Below are 17,122 nucleotides of genomic sequence, written 5' to 3'. Positions count from 1 at the left end.
CTCCTCCACATAAGAGAAGCTGAAAGGCAGACCTCTTCTTCCCTATCAACACTGATTGGTCCTCAAATGTGGAGGAGATCTACAATATATTTTGCCTTGTCACTCCTAACCTCTGGAGCTGGCCCAAAAGGATATCATGGAAGATAGTATTGAAGGCTGATGAGAGATCAAGAGAAATAAGAGCGCAATACTATCCCTCTAGTGGTCAAACAGTGTGACCAATGTCATCTCAGTTCCATACTGAATCCTCAACTGCAAGGGGACTGCACGATTCGCTTCAAACAGGGCCCTCTGAAGCTTGCTTTAAAAAGACAGAGCAAAGGCCCCTTACCACTGCCTCATATCTAATGGGATCATGTTTGCAGTGGCATATGTGCATGTTTGGTTTTTTTTGCTATACTGATCGTGTTTACAAGAAGACTTGATCCCAATCTGTGGTTAGTCAATCATTTAGAAAGAAAATTTCCATCATACACAGTATAGCTGTCCATATAGCATTGTGTCCAGAATATTTGGAAATGCACCCACATAAGCTATGAGCCTAATTTTATTCTTGGCCCTGTACTCACTACTTAAAAACATGTGAGTAATGGCTATGAATTATCAGGAGCAAAACCTCCGACTGATGCGAGGATAGGAAAAACAGCATGTGTGTTTTCTTTCACAAAGTTTGGTTAAAGGTTAGGAAGATAAGTAGCTTGTCTGTCCTCAGAGGCAAAGAGTGAACTGGGGGAGACAGCTAGTTCCCAGTCTTGTGTCTTAAAACTCAAGGCAATACTTCCTTTTTCCTGAGCTTGAAGTCATTTCGCATTTCTATTGATATCGGAAATCTCCGTAGCTCAGCAGTGTGTTCTTGGTGCCAGACAGGCAGACACACATCTTGATCAAATAGATTAGTTTTCCCTTGCGGTTATGATTTAGTTTTTAAAAGAAACAGAATAAAGGACATTTCAGCAATGAAGACTTAGCTTGCTGGGTGTCAGATGTGTTGAGTAGGGTTTTCTCATTCTTTATTGTTAACTGAACGGATAACATTCTTGCCTTGTTTTTCCCCACCTATTTTACTACATTTTTTTATACGTGCTTTGTGTCTGTATATAGAAATTTTTAGGATAGATTTTTCAATTTTTAATCAAAACACTGTATTTAGTAAACGGTGTTACTGTTTAAAAAATATTTTAACGATAAGAACACCACAGTAGCAGTTTGTGCCTTAGTTTAAAATGGAGTGTGGTTTATTAGAGAGTCCAGCTACATAAAGCAGGAATGAGTGTGGCACAAAGATTAAACACAGCCTCTGGTTGATATGTGTTGCTTGCTAAAGATCTCATAACTCTCTGTGGATCTAGGAAGCCACTAATCCATGGATGGCTGGGGAATTCTGGGATCTCTTCATACTGCACTAATCAGTTAGTTGCACAAACCTGGAGCCCCATTTGTGGAAGCCAACAATGGCTTGGATTCTCTTTCTCTACCTTTGGTACTTTTTGTGCCCCCCTCCCCGATTTTTGCTTCCTCTCTGTCACTATTGCTTTGCTGGGAGCAATGGGAAGCCATGAGGGCTCCCATCTATTCATAGCAGACAAGACTAATTGCTAAAATCGAATTGCTGGCTTTTGTGTAAGAGTGCTCATCTTCTGTGATGGGCAAAGGCAGTTTCTAAGGTGTGACCTGGAAACTGCTGGAGCCTTCAGGACACCAAAGGTTGCTCATGTGTAGAAGATGATCAGTCTGAGCCGGAGGGCGGGGTCAAACATGTCATGAGTTTGAGTTTCGCTATTCTCCCACAAGAAACCTAAATCCAGCTCCCCATGAATTCCGTGGACGCTTATCTACTACCTACTTGCCTTGACCATCAGTAGACCAGATTGTTGTGTATAGGCAGCATGAAATAAACTCAGGAGTGATGGAAAGAGAAACCATACAAGCTTTTAGGATAGTGCTAAGTCCACTTTTCCCTCTCTCTTGTTCACGGGGGGTGGGGGTGGGGGGATGGGGAATCATTTATTAATAGCTATGAGGAAAGTAAATCCATTATATCATCTATGGCAAACTGAATGTCTCGAACTGGATACAGTCCCCAATTCCTGTGTAGATAAAAACAGATCAAAGTTTCTACTTGAGGTCAAGAATGTTAACATGATGAAAATCTTCTGGTCTTGAAATCAGAGGTTATTTTAAAAACTGGCCATTAGCTAATGAAAAGAACTAAAAACTTAAACAGATCCCATCTAGCCCAGCAGTCTGTTCTCACAGTGGCCAACCAATTGTACAAATAAATCTTCCACTAATCTTCCATGGCCTTCGTGACATGTTTCATCTAGGCCCATAGCCATTGATCTGCATGACTTCCATGAATTGGTCCAAACTTTTTGTTAAGCCAGCTAGGCTGGTATCCTGCATAACATCTCGTGATAGTAAATTCCAGGGTTGTTTATCAATACCATAGTCTCTTCAGAACCTCCTTTCAATATAGTAGTCAATTAACACAAAAACAAAACAAAGCATTGAGTGTTTTGTGTTCAAGAACAGCTATTAATGAGATGTTGAAATGAGATGATTTCTTCAATTTTGAATGCTAGAGGCATATTTGACACTCCTTCCACTAGCCCCACTCCCCACCCCAAAAGCACATAAAATTTAGCATGGTGTACGAAATTGGCTGTGAAACACAAAAGATATTTTTAGATTTTAACAACATTGATTTTAATTGCTGCAATGGTATCCTTTTTGCTGTCTTGATAAGAATGGGTGTGTCAAAAATAACTGCAAGGAGGGAAGGGCAACTGAAGAAGGAACATAGTGTTTTATTTTGCTTTTTTTTTACTTTTGGATGTGGTTTTCTATAATGATTTTTAATTAGTTACGCTCAGGATATAAAACTTGTGACTGTTGTTTGGCTTGGTACTGATGGAATGTCACATTATTATCACATGGTGAGGCATTAAATTTATTTACTTTACATAAACAACCTCTACTTAAAACAACTTGATTCAGAGCATTCCTTCATCAATGGACAGCATTATGTAGATCTTAGTATATCATTTTATGTTAGCAGCATAAAAAATAGCACCATTGTTTGCCCATGACTAGCATTTACAGTAAACAAAATGTTTTTTGAAGACAATGTAAGCAAACTTGAGAGCAGCTGCCAGGAGATGAAATCGAGTTGTGTTGCTGCTTTGCCGTGACTCTGTGTAGGATGGGTGCTGCATATTTCCAAAGGAAATTTTTCTTTCAGCATATGGAGGAGCAAATCCAAGCACAAAAACCTTTATCCCGCTGAGTCCCGGACAGTACTTGATCACTTGTGGAGAGGCTTGTACTGTATCTTGTGCCAAATAGAAAAAGTGGTGCTTTATCCACTGGGCAAATTCCAATTGATTAGAAAACAAAAGGATCTGTTACAAATGGGTTTGCCATGTCCGTGACAAAGCAGTGGAGTTTTACAGTCTTTTTTTTTTTTTTGTCTTTTTTTTTTTTCTTTAAAAAAAGCTGCCCTCTGAGTTTTGCAATATTATTATATTGCATTTAGCCTGATTTAGATAAATACATCTAATCTAGCTTTTTGCCATGAAGAGATCAAGCAATGTGAAGCTATCAGACTTTGCTTGCCTCCCAGTCAGTTTGCCATTTGCCACAATTGTATAGTGCCTCGGTTGCAGCTGGCTGATCCCAAAAAGGTAGAATGGAAGTCCTTGGACAGGTAGAAGGCAAATTGTGTCTAGGCCTGATATTCAGAGCAAGATAAATTGCAATGTACTGTATACCAAGTATTCTGGACCATTATTTCTCAACCTTTGCAACTTCAAGGTAGGTGGACTTCAACTCTCAGTATTCTCCAGCCGGTGTTAAAGTTGCTAATAGTGAAAAGCACTGCTCTAGACATTAGGACATTTTCATGTGGGAAGCTAAAAAATGTCACATACTAAGAGACGATTAGTCCAGCTTGTTCAGAGCTACCTACGTTGATTGGTCATGTTTTCCCCACCCAAATACTCATCCAGCCTAACTCGGCTTGACTTCCCAATCTAACCAAAGTAGGCCAAGTCCTACATCATCTGGAAAGTGTAGACTGCAGACCTGCTGGTCATAGGAGTTGCCTTATACACTATTATTTTCTCCATTAAAAAGGTATATTCTGAAATTCCTCTGTAAGGGATTCAAAGTACCATTGGCTGGAGATAATGGGTGTTGTAGTCCCACACATCTGGATCATGGAAAACTGGATCAATGTAAATCACTTTGTAGCTTAGTAATGCATTTTATAAATTTAGTCAATATAAGAGGGCTTTAAGAATGTTATTATTTAATGATCTTTCTGCACTTCTTTCTGTCAAAGGTTTTTTCACACTTCAAATTGAACCTGGTTATGTATAAGATAGGATTTGTTATCTTTGTTACAATGTTTTTCTTAATTTTTTTTACACTTTTAATACATTCCTAGAGTCAATCCTATAAATGTATATTCAAAAGTAATCCCCAATATGTTCAATATGGCTGATATTGTGATTTATTTCTCAGTAATAAATTCCAATAGTATGATGTAAGATTGAAACTTTGCATTGCAACCCCATGCATGCCTATTCAAAGATAAACTCTTCAGAGTTCAATAGGATTTCGCCTCAGAAAAGCGAAAACAATATTGTTGTCTCACTTGCCTTTGAAGACTGAACCACTCTTGAAATTATTTTGTAAGAAACTAAGTTTGGGCTGTATTGATTTTGTGTGGCATCTTTTGCTTTAGGTGAGATTTTAATCTGTCTAGCAGAGAAATGCTTCTTAGTGGGAAGAAAAATGATTAGTCCTCCATTATTCTTTTGGCCTCTGAATATTGTAGGATATAATGCTTTATTCACTGTATAAAATTTGGTCATCTTAATCTTTGGCGTAGCAGTAGTTAAGATGTCAATTTTAAAATACAACATTAGAGGTATGTAACATCATAGTTTGCAGTAATGTTAGATATTTTGAAAGCAAACTGAATGCTTCAAGTGTAGTTTAATGTTCTATACTTTCTAGGTTAAATGTTACTTATTAGGTTGGCTGTGATACTCATTTACAGAAAATATATACCTGAATATCTTAAATTATATTCAAAATCAAATATACAAATGCCAGCTTACCAAATTGCATTCCTTATAGGCAAACCTTTCAGAATTGCCTCATGAACTCGGATCCAATTGTTGTAGGCTTTTATTTCTTATAGTTTTTTTTTCAGTGAGCCTTACAATAATATAGGAATATGAATATCAAGTGAAATGAAAACTTAAATTATAAAATGTTATCAGTACTGTGTTCCTACATGACTACAAATGCTCAAAAAGAATACCTGTTTCTTTTCTTTCAGACATGTAATGGTTATTTAAAATAAAACAGGGTGTGGGAAGGCACAACTGAGGGGATTAATAGCAATTACTTTTAAAGAGGTGTAAATAACTTGCTATCCAGACATTACAAATATCCAGGTGCTCTCTATGTGCTGATGACAACAACATTGAAAAGAAAGACGGTAATAATTCTGACTGGTTTTCTCTGCAGAAGATATTGATTATTTGTGTGTGGTGAGAGATTTGGAAAATTCAATTAAAGGAGTTGTGCAAAGGTTTCATAAATTTTCCTTGTACAGCGTGTACACAGACAATGTTATGTATTAAATCAATGCAGCACTTCACAATATATTTTCTTTGAAACATAAAAATAAATAACATTTAAACAGTTCTGCTTACTACAGAAACAAGTTTTATTTTCTGCGAAGCATTTAGTCATGTGCTATCACTGACTCATACACATTTGCCAGCTGTAACAAATTTTATAGACATTTTCTCCAGAGACATAGTTCATGTACTATGAATTTTTAAATGAGCAAATGGTGAAGAGGAGATGTCAGCAATATAAAAATTGATCAGTTAAAAGATAAAAGCATAAGTAAAGAGATTTGTATGGTAGTCTTAATAGGTTTTATTAAATAAAAATACTATAAAAAGAACCATAATGAATAGTCTAAAGATTTTAACTGTGCTTGAGGGTTATGGAGAAAAATTATTCTGGCACATTTAAGAAAGAGGTTTTATATCAGCAGTCAAGTGACCATTTTTTCCTTGTCTCTACTTTCCCTATCCACTTTGGAGTTGCACATGGCTTTAAATGCTCTAACTTTGCATGCATTTGCAAAAATCAAAGCAAAAATCCAGAATAAACTTTTAGAGAGCTCGTGGTCTCTTGTGATATGGACCAGATTCTGATTGACTTCACCCAATACCACTTGAAGTTGAATGTCCCATGTTACTTCTAGAAAATTATCTTACTCTTTCTTGTGAAAGAGAGAAAAGGGGGGAAGGAAAGTGCGAAAAAAGTTTTAACAACATAGGTCCCTTTCTCTGTAATTGTGACTATTAAAAAAACAGGACAAAATGACTAATGCAATGGAAATGGAATGGGAATAACTTTGACAGTGTACTAGATTTTGTTTTTTGTTTATCTACCTTCATAGTTATAAGACACTAGTAATCCTTAAAAAGTAAATAAATATCCATTCTGGCCACTGCTGTTCAGCTGAAAAATCTTCAGCCACATGTATTTGAATTTAATAGGAAGTTGTACTCTATAAATGGCTCATTTATAAGTGGGAAGAACTGCAACTTGAGTGTGTTAAAACATCATGTTAAGTGTAAATTGTCTTGTTTTGCAGAGAATCTCCAACCTGCCAATAGCTTTGCATTCCTGAAATCTCTCATTGGCTAAGGTGAGAAGACATTAATGCTTTAAACATACAATATAGAAAATCATGTAATGGGATCTTTTGCGGGGATTATCAATCTCTGTCAGTATTAAATTTTTAGTGTAACATAATTTATAAAAAAAACTATTTCAAAAGTGTTCATCTCATTGAATTAGTCAATGGAAAAACAACTCAAATGTGATAATTATTTTCTCTGCAAATTGGTGATTCTCAAATGGCAAAATGTTTTGCAAAAAAAAATTGTGCTGTTTCAGATATGATATAATAAAAAGCATTCTTTAATCCAATTGTATATTCATAGGTTTTAATTCCATACTTGCATTATTCAGAGGGAATCCCATTTTGTGTGTATTTTAATGTGTATATAAATATTTGTTAGGATTTTTTTTAAAAAAAGATTGGATGGTCATCAAAGTAAAGTTGATAAGGATTTCAATAATTTTTGTGCCATATTCAAGAGTTTTACTTTTACATGGGTACTCAAGATGGACCGTTTGATATTTGTTTTTAGAAATGCATTTCGTTCAGCCCTCATCAGATAGATGGTCATATTTCAGAACATATTTCAGTTTCCTTTTGTAATTTTTTAAAATCATGCTGTGCTAGACCAGTGCTAGTTAGAACAAATTTTCATGAAGTAATCTTCATCAAATTGAATGTTATTTATTCCTTACAGGATAAGGTTGTACTCATTTCAGTATATAGTATTTTCAAGACCATGGTTTTAAACAAAATTTACATATAAGTGCAGAATCGGTATTGTATCAACCCAGGCTGATTTATATTGGAATTTAAGGTGGCAACCCTGTGCTTCAGTATCAGTGAAAAGTGGATGGTTCTGAGTTGCATAGTGGCCTGCTCACATTCTCATTCTATGAAATAAATATTGCTCCCTTGTTTGTTACTGTTAAAGCACCAGAGCAAGTGGACTGCAGTTTGTACTGCAGCTCTGATGCTTATAACTCTTATATTAATAAATATACCTTTATTGAAGAGTACAGCTGTAAGAAAAACAACAAATAGCACTGTCTTAGGTTGTTCAACTAGAAAGAAAAATGCACTCTGAACTGCTCAGGGGATGAAAGAAGCATATATACTTGGAGCTGAATCAGCAGAAGTTGAACAACAAAACTTAGTGCAGCACAAAACAAAAGCAGGGTGGGTTTTTTTTTGTTGCCAGTGAGAAAGCAATAGAGTTTCTTCATCCTTGGCGTTTTGAAACACAGTCCGAAAGCTCAGCAGGCCAGCATAAGAGCATGCACAAAGTGCATCCTAAACACCCAATAAGCCAAGAGAGGTTTGGCAATCTTAAAAATATCCTGAAGCCCAGCTTAAGATGCCAGATACTACTCAGAATAGGGATATTTACCAAAGCTCAACAAACAAACCAAGACAGAATTAGTAACACTGCAAAGCACAGTAATGCATGTATGAACACACAGACGTTTTACATTACTTGTCTGCAAAAGCAGGAATGTATGCTTATGAACAATGTAACTTGTTTATCCATGTGTACTTTTAATGCAGAAAAGATTTTTTTAAAAGACCGAAGTGATTTCACAGCACCCCTGCAGTAGTCTTATTCTTTTTGGCCATGTACTTTCTTTTCAACATTCTCCCCCTCTTATTGTATTCAATGTAAACCAGTAGTAGCAGGTACAATTCTGTGGGGTCCTTGGTGTTCTCTGAGCTTGGTTGTTTTCTTGGAGCTGTTTCATTATCCAGCGGATGCTGAGGATGCTGATAAGTCATCACTGATGATGCTATTTAGTTAGGTAATGAAATGTCTGCAAGAAAACAACCAAGCTCAGAGAACATCAAGGACCTCACATTTGCACTAATAGGGTTACCAGATTAGGGTTGCAGAAATCTGGTCAGCCACTAGGAGGCAATCAAAAGAGGGAAAAATCTACTTCTTTGCTGGACTCTATTAGTCATCCAGATTTTTGCAACCCAGTTCTGGAGGCATTACAAATAAGTAATTGTTTCTGGAATGAATTCCACATTTTCCTTCAATAGCAGCCTCAATTATTAATTTAATCAAAGTTGGGGGGGAGATTATTTTTGATATTTGTGTTGGATTTCCCCTGATCTGTTTTTCTGCTGGGCTGAACAATCCAGAACACAGCACTTAAAATGGCCAGGACATTGAAAACAATGAAAAAGCCAAGTTTTTTTTTAATCACTCACCAATTATTTTATTGAAACTATTTAGTGTCAGAGCATTTTACATATTCTTAACACAAATCAGAGGTATGTTTGTCTCAGGTGAGTCAATAATCTGTTATGAATGCAATCCAGATGAGTTAATGTCTAGGAGGCAGCATTCCCATTGGCTTTAAGAGGTAGGCAGAAGGCTGCTAGGGATCTACCAATGAAAAAGCAGCCAGCTTTCAGTCCCAGTAGAGATCCATAAAGGCAATTTTGTCTCAGAAAGCACAGGATAACTACTAAATCGTGGAATGTCTCTACATAACCTGTTCCAGAGAATAGTCTTGCTCAGGATGCTGGTACAGACACAATCGTTGCTCAGATCTAGTTAGATGGGCGTACTGATTGCCAACAACTTGTATCTTCTCATCTTGCTTAGGTAGTGTAAAGTATTTTATTTAATTTACTATTTAAGCCAACAGATGAACTCTCTCTTCTTGTTAATTTTCAGCTTTCCTCGTACATCGAGTATGAGGATAGTACATGCGAGTTCACCAATAATAATCCTAGATAAAGCAAGCAGGGTCCTGGTGGAATCGAGTGGATCATCTGATGAATGGCTTATCCTCTTCCTTTCCATTGGGAATACTTCTGCAACCAGGAGTGCACCCCACAGAGGAAGTTTGATTAGCAGAGTTTGTTAATATGGTTATGTTTCTCCTTACTGTCAGAAAATTCAACAGGATTTGTAAACTTTTAAGTACCACTGGCTACCTAATAACAATAAAGGAGAATTCCAATAGATTATGAGTTATTGTCAGGCTGACAGTTGGCTCTGTGGCCCTCCAAAAGCAGCAGCTGCAATAGTAGTAGTAGGAATGTGTGTTCTCACTGTATCTCATAATCCTTGAGTTTTTATTAGCAGAGTGCATAATTAGAAAATAGAAAAATAACCTCCATTTATTGTAAAAAGGGGAATTTGCTGAAGAGACAAACTCATTTGTATTATTATAATAATCCATAATACATGTTTCAGAATCCAAACCTTTCAACATTTAAGTGTTATTATTGGTTCTTTGGTAGCTATAAATTGCCTGTTATCAAAGCAATTAAGAGCATTTATTTATTTGTGCCACAAAGACCAAATAATCAGCATGAAAACAACAGTGTTGTGTTAAACATCATCCTCTGTATTTTCTTGAAATATTTGGCTGTGCTTTCATTTTAAATAATAAGCTAAAATAGTTGTGAGCATTTGTATTGTAACAAATGTTTCCTTTTACATCAAGGAAAACAGGATATTTTCTTTCCTAATAGTTTGTATATGCTTGTATGTTGTATCTTTTAATTGTAATAAAAAGCAATGGTAAACTGTGTGACATTGGTGCTATTTCCTGTTATTTTAATTGTGTGTGTGTGTTTTTTTTAAACCCACAGGTCTTAAGAATATATCAAGCTTGGCTGCAAGATTCTCCAACTGCCTGATCCTACTTAAAAGGTTAAAAAAAACCCCTCCTGTAAATCTATCTCTCCAGCAAATACCAGCTAAGGATTGCTCAGTGTACCAGGCAGGTGCACATCTAGATACAGTTTCTTGCATCTAATTTAAACTTTACAATCTGTACAGCTAGTTAATCTCAATGTAAATAATACACTTGCCATAGCTTTTTATGCAAATATGTAATGGCATAAATTGTATTCTTTCTATTCCTTTCTAAACCTAAGAAAACTTGCCTGATGTGGGTAAAAATTCTTTAATAAGCTTTTCACTACATTTTTAAAGAAGGCCTGCTTTTAGAGATGGATGCTATTTCCCAGGCCTTCAAAGAAACTGCAAATTTCACAGTAATTATATGCTTCATGCTGCCTCTGATGGCTTGCCAATTCTACCACAAATAATGAAGATGCCTGGCCAATTTACAGCACATTGTTTATCTTATCAGCACACACAAATTCAAGCAAATATGCCATTTATCTTTGTATATAACCCTTCATTTGTTAATAAAGACTTATGAGATCCAAACATTTTATATGCAATTAGTTTTAGCAATGTTGGTTTCCCAGTGAAGTTCAGGTTTTTTGGTTAGTGAAACCATCTAACACTGGTATATGTTTTGTGTTATTGGAACTCAAACTGCTAAATACATTGAAGCACAATCCTTAAAAGGTTAAGTATTTTTGTGAAATAGTGTTTGCAAGCATAAACATTAAACTAGTTCTAATATAAGTTAAAGTTAAAGGTTCCCTTCACACATACATGCTAATCATTTCCGGCTCTAGGGGGTGGTGCTCATCTCCGTTACAAAGCCGAAGAGCCAGTGCTGTCCGAAAATTCTTGCTTAATGTCCACTTGTTCAGCGACCATTTCAAATTATGGCACTAAATGAGGGGTAATTACCCATGGATCCTTGTAGTTGTGACCATCACAGCATCCTCATGGTAGCTTTTTTTTACCAGTGCTCAAATTTACAACCATCCCAGCATGATCATGGGATCATGATTCAGGCACTTTGTAACTGGCTTACAATTACGTTGCAGAATCCCAATCATGTGATCACCAGCTGTGACCACTGCTATCACCGTCTAGGGAAGCCATCACAAATGGTGGTCACATGACTGGGACGTGACCACCTGGGATTTATCTAAATGACAGCAACACTGGGATCACTGGAATTAATGCTGTAAGTGCAGTCATGATACCACACATCTTATGATTGAATATCAAAATAACAGAGTTGGAAGGGAGCTTGGAGGTCTTCTAGTCCAACCCCTGCTCAAGCAGGAAACTATACCATTTCAGACAAGTGATTGTCCAATCTCTTCTTAAAACCCTCCAGGGATGGAGCACACACAGCTTCTGAAGGGAAGCTGTTCCACTGATTATTTGTGACCCCTAGTCACAATTACTGTTGGTGATGACTACCTTTAAATGCATTGGGACCCATAAATGATTTCACATTTCAGTTTGCATATTAGAGGTACATTTTTAAGGCAGACAATTTTGAATGGAAGTAATGAAATGTTTTGTTTGCTTTATGAAAATGTATACTTTTCTAAGTTACTGATAGCTTAGTTTAGGAATAGCAAAGACTGGGGACTTGAAATTTACTATCTAATCTTCTTTAACTAACAGTCTTTATTATTTCTTTCTCTTACAAAAAAGAGAAAGAAAATAGATTGCTGCAGAAAACTTATTACCAAGAAATTATCATAAAACAAAAGAGCAACGCATCTAAGTCAAATGTTTTGTGTACTTGTACTCAGTAAAGGTATTTGACAACCTGGAATGTAAATTAAGAATTGTCATCTCTTTAAAAAAAATAACATAACATTTAAGAACCGCAGTGGTGCAGTGGTTAGAATGCAGTATTACAGCCAATTCTGCTGACTGCTGGCTGCCAGGAGTTTGGCAGTTCGAGTCTCAATGGCTCAAGGTTGACTTAACCTTCCCTCCTTCTGAGGTTGGTAAAATGGGGACCCAGATTGTTGGAGGCAATATGATGACTCCGTAAACTGCTTACAGAGGGCTGTAAAGCACTGTAAAGCGGTATATAAGTCTAAGTGTTATTGCTATCTGTATGATTCTTAAATTTAGAAATAATTAGGAAGGAAAAAAACACATCTCAGGATACCATATTTGGAACACATATGTGTCTCCCTAGAGCCATCCGGACAGTGTCTCCAAGAATAAGGTTAATGAAATCAGAGGATTACTACAACAAGCTTTAGAAAAGGCCCATCTATATTTACTCAGGGTTAAATTGTGTAAATACACTGCAACAGATAGCTTGTAGCAGTCTAACACTGGGTGCTAACGTTCAGGAACATGGATGAATGCTTTACCATTGCACAGGCCTCCATAAGATTTAAATAGGCTATATATTCAGTAGAAAGAGCAAAACTACATTATTCTTCCATACAAGTTTGATACCAACACAATCAGTAGCTATCTATCAATCAAAGAGAGAACCGGCCTGGAGATGACTGGAGCTTTAAATTTGCATTTGCTCTTTGTACATAAACCATTATATCTTATAGCCCCTTTTTCTTGTTTTTCATGTTTAGCTGTTTGTGCCTTTTGAAAAGCTGCTCATGAGAAGGCACTATAGAAACAGCATTAAAAAAAAGTAGAAAGGGCTTCTGCTTGTATAGAACTATTCTGTACCATATTAGCATGCTTGGGAAAAATCACCATCTGCTTTCAAAAGGTATGAATTAGACTAGTTTAGTGTAGTGGTTCTGGTGTTGGACCAGGAGTGGAGGGCCTCAGTTCAAGGTCACTGAATGATCCTGGTCCAATTACACTCTCAGCTCAACCCCTTTCACAAGATGGTTATTTGGGGCGGGGAGAATGAGAGGGATGCTCTGTATGGGAAATTGTCTTCCTGTGGGAAAGCAAGATATAAATCTGATAAATTATAATAAAATTTGGTTTTAATACAGTCAAATTTTTATTTGATAATTTTCCATTTACTAGCTTTTTTCATTTGACATTTCAGTGTTAAAATGTATTTTTTCCCTAAAATGTATGTATGTTGTATGAAAACATACACATTGAAGGACAGGATTGATCATAGTTTTAAAGGCAGGAAAAAGGGATTATTCATAAAAGGTAATTGCTAATCATGCATATCAACATGATTCCAAAGAGCTTAATGCTTTACACCAAGTTGTAACGCAAGTTTAGTATACAACAAAGCTAGTTCTAAATTTCTTAATGACAACTTGTTTTGCTGATTTAGTGGAATTTACTTCTCTACAGGTTTCCAAAGGATGTCAACTACTAAAACATTATAGTTACCAGTTTTAGGCACTTCCCCTTTTCAAGCATAGCTGTCTAAATAAACAACCCTTTTATATTTCTATATAAGTAAATATCAGATAATTCTCCCTGTACCGAAAGCCATCATAAGGAGAAAGGAAACAATACATATAATACTAAGCTTTTTCTATGCTAATAAGCACTTGCTCTTAGCCTCTGATTACTAGGTGAGAAAAAGGATAGCATAGGGCAGGGGTAGGGAAACTTGGCTCTTTTATCACTTATGGATTTCAACTCCCAGAATTCCTGAGTGAGCCATAAAAGTTTCCCCATCCCTGGCCTACTGGTTTCTCAGTTGTGGGGGAAATCAATTTTTGACTTGAATGGGACTGTTTAATATACAAATGTAGGACATATTTTAATATACAAATGTAGGACATTTTAATATACAAATATATATTTCACGGTCCCATTCTGGGAGTTGAAGTCCATAAGTGATAAAAGAGCCAAGTTTCCCTACCCCTGGCATAGGGTAATAAAAACATGAGATCAATACAGGTAGCCCTTGATTTATGATTGGCCACTTTGCAACTGTTCAAGTTATGACAGATCCCCCAAATTAAATCTAATTTGTGTGCAACAGAAAGATATCAAATTCAATGGTACTATTTAATTGGTATGGTTTAGTAAGGTTAAAATGGAATATTATTTTTTCATACATGTATTTCTAGTAGGTAGCTGAATCTAGAGAAAAATCTATGGCAAGTGGACCTATTGTGTCTGTATTTTAAAGAACGTTACCCAATATAAGAGTTTAAATTTAAATCTGATAATATTTCGAATAATGCTTGAAATTCCAGTGCAGGCTGAGAATGGTTATGACACATCAGTAAAAATCAGTATTACATGAATAGATTAGCCCACGTACACATCAATCTCTCTTTCCTACCACTTCTAAATGAAACTAAACCTTTAGGAAGGAAAAGAACACATACAAATATGCATTTACCATTACTGTAACTCAACCCAGCCCCAAATCAGTTATCTGGTCACTTTTACTTACCATTAATGCTAGGGATTCAAGCTACACACGATGAACCCCATCCTAATCTTCAGAACTTAGAAGTTTATAGTTGTCCCAGTTGAAAGCATAGGGCAAGCTAACAAACAAGTTTACTAGTTACCTAGCAAGCAAGCACATATACATACATACCCATTGTATACCTTGAGGAAAAGGGAAAGAGAAGTACCGAATGATATCCAAAGTCAACTGAACATGACTGACTAAGAAAGATTTACTGTACTTAGTTGCATTTCTATTGAGGATATTCAATGATATGAGGATATATAACAGAAAAGCAAGACTGTTTTAAATTTTCCATTGTTCAGAATGGAAATCTGATTAATCAAAGAAACAATATTATATTTATTTCCTTGTATTATAAAATTGCTTTCCTTGTATTATAAAATTGCTTTCAACTGTCACATGAAAAAGCAAGTGTCTTACAAGATAATATACAAAACAACCAGATTTTGCAACATGATTTTAGCTTTTCTGAGTGATCTGTTTATTAAGCATTCTAGTTTTAGTGCTGAACTGAGGTTCTATTCTCTCAGTCTGCCGAAGGATGAAGGCCTCTTAGTTCAACACATTGGTAGATTGATGTGTTTCAACTTCCCAGTATTTCAACTTTCCAATCCAGAACAACAGTCTTATACAACCAGTTTCCATGCCTATGAAAAGAGTATAACCCTAATCCTAAATCAATTATCTGAATCCTAATGACAATGACTCATATGTCCCAATACTACAAGGTTTGCATGTTAATATACTGTACATGGAAAGTATTCACCATAGCTATACACTGTAATTCCTGTTATGGCCTTCAAATATTATTGAGGTTAATACTGAAATAAGACTGTCAGGAAAGCATGAACGATAACACTGAATCACTTGACTCTTGACCTTGATGATTTTAAGCTTATAATAGAAAGGATATTGAAATTTAGTATAACGCAATTTATTATGTGTAATCAAATACACTGTAAGAGATAGCACTTAGTAGCAATAGACATGAGTAATTGCTATAACATACAATCAGTAACGTCAACATGTTTTATTTTGGGAAGTATATTAAACCAATTCAATCATAACATTATTAAATTATTGGGGTATTATATCTGTTTAAAATAAACTTGCACAGATTGTTGAGATGCTTCTTATTTTCTGGATTTATTTTGAACTTACTGTCAAGTGTCAAGGATTCTTTTTTTACTTCACAGAAAAGAGCAGTAAGCACAACTCTCTTGGGAACAGCACATATTAATCTGTAAATATTTTTTTTCTGGTTTTTCTTAGAAAATGCATGAAATGACAAAAAGAATAGCATTCCATTATAGAACACTTTAAGGCAAAGGTCTATGGAAAATGCTATATACAAAATAAGAGCTATTAATTTTCCAAGTTGGCACTTGAAATTAATTAATTTTTTTCTGATTTCGACCATCTTTTGATTCCCACATTGCAATGATGTTAAAATACAGTAAGAAAAAGAGAAAGTGTAAGCAGGATACAACAGAGACAGCTACTGGAAATATATCTGGGAGATGCGTTGGAGGTTCCATCGTAGCACTCATTAAAGTCAGGATGCTATAAAGTTACCAAAAGAAAAAAAAAAAATTGGGGAAAAAAAAAAAAAAAAAAAAAATAAGAATAAGTTTAGTCCCCAAAAAAAAGGTTTATAATGGGGAAAAAAAAAAAAAAAAAAAAAAAAAAAAAAAAAAAAACAACCCCCCCAAAAAAAAAAAAAACAAACAAACAAAAAAAAAAAAAAAAAAAAAAAAAAAAAAAAAAAAAAAAAAAAAAAAAAAAAAAAAAAACAAACAAAAAAAAAAAAAAAAACAAAAAAAAAAAAAAAAAAAAAAAAAAAAAAAAAAAAAAAAAAAAAAAAAAAAAAAAAAAAAAAAAAAAAAAAAAAAAAAAAAAACCCCCCCCCCCCCCCCCCCCCCCCAAACCAAAAAAAAAACCCACAACCCCCCCCCCCCCCCCCCCAAACCCCACCCCCCACCCAAAAACACCCCCACCCAAAACACCCCCCCACATCAGAGTTACTGAGATGAAAAACTGAATGTTGGGGTAGGAGAAGAGAAAAAGCATGATGGTTACTACAGTTTTGCCCAATAAGTGGTTTCATTGGGTGGTATATAAATTTAATAAATAATTATTTCAATGAATTCAATGCCTCCGCAGCATAACATATTTACCAGTTGCCAGGATTGATGCTAATAAAATACCATTAAATATACACATTTTCAAGTAGAAAAATAATCCTACTATTGCTATGTATATAAAGTGCTCACTGCATTACTAACATGGTAATGCACGGGGTGGAGGAATTCATTTTATTAGTCAACTTGAAGGTTTATAATTATAAGATGCTAGATGCTGCTCAGAAGTAATGCTGAAA

The 17,122-nt window shown here is 35.5% G+C and overlaps 2 protein-coding genes across 5 annotated transcripts in view; one reads left to right on the top strand and one right to left on the bottom strand.

Moving 5' to 3' along the window:
- Positions 1 to 12,699, top strand: part of ITGB3BP (integrin subunit beta 3 binding protein) — a 37,797-nt gene extending 25,098 nt beyond the window's left edge. For both annotated transcript variants that reach the window (XM_087960405.1, XM_087960406.1), the window contains 2 exons: positions 6,692 to 6,745; positions 10,331 to 12,699. In XM_087960405.1, the coding sequence (XP_087816531.1) occupies positions 6,692 to 6,744 (53 nt within the window). In that variant the 3' untranslated portion in view covers position 6,745; positions 10,331 to 12,699. The remainder of the gene's footprint in view (positions 1 to 6,691; positions 6,746 to 10,330) is intronic.
- A 1,769-nt stretch (positions 12,700 to 14,468) lies between these two features.
- Positions 14,469 to 17,122, bottom strand: part of ALG6 (ALG6 alpha-1,3-glucosyltransferase) — a 28,675-nt gene continuing 26,021 nt past the window's right edge. For all 3 annotated transcript variants that reach the window (XM_087960401.1, XM_087960402.1, XM_087960404.1), the window contains 2 exons: positions 16,756 to 16,779; positions 14,469 to 16,307 (listed from right to left, as the gene is read on the bottom strand). In XM_087960401.1, the coding sequence (XP_087816527.1) occupies positions 16,134 to 16,307; positions 16,756 to 16,779 (198 nt within the window). In that variant the 3' untranslated portion in view covers positions 14,469 to 16,133. The remainder of the gene's footprint in view (positions 16,308 to 16,755; positions 16,780 to 17,122) is intronic.

This window comes from Notechis scutatus, chromosome 3 (genome assembly GCF_049901735.1).
Source record: "Notechis scutatus isolate UNSWTSFEM ecotype Mainland chromosome 3, rNotScu1.2, whole genome shotgun sequence".
In the NCBI taxonomy this organism is placed as follows: Eukaryota; Metazoa; Chordata; class Lepidosauria; order Squamata; family Elapidae; genus Notechis; species Notechis scutatus.
This window is presented reverse-complemented; position numbering and strand designations above follow the sequence as displayed.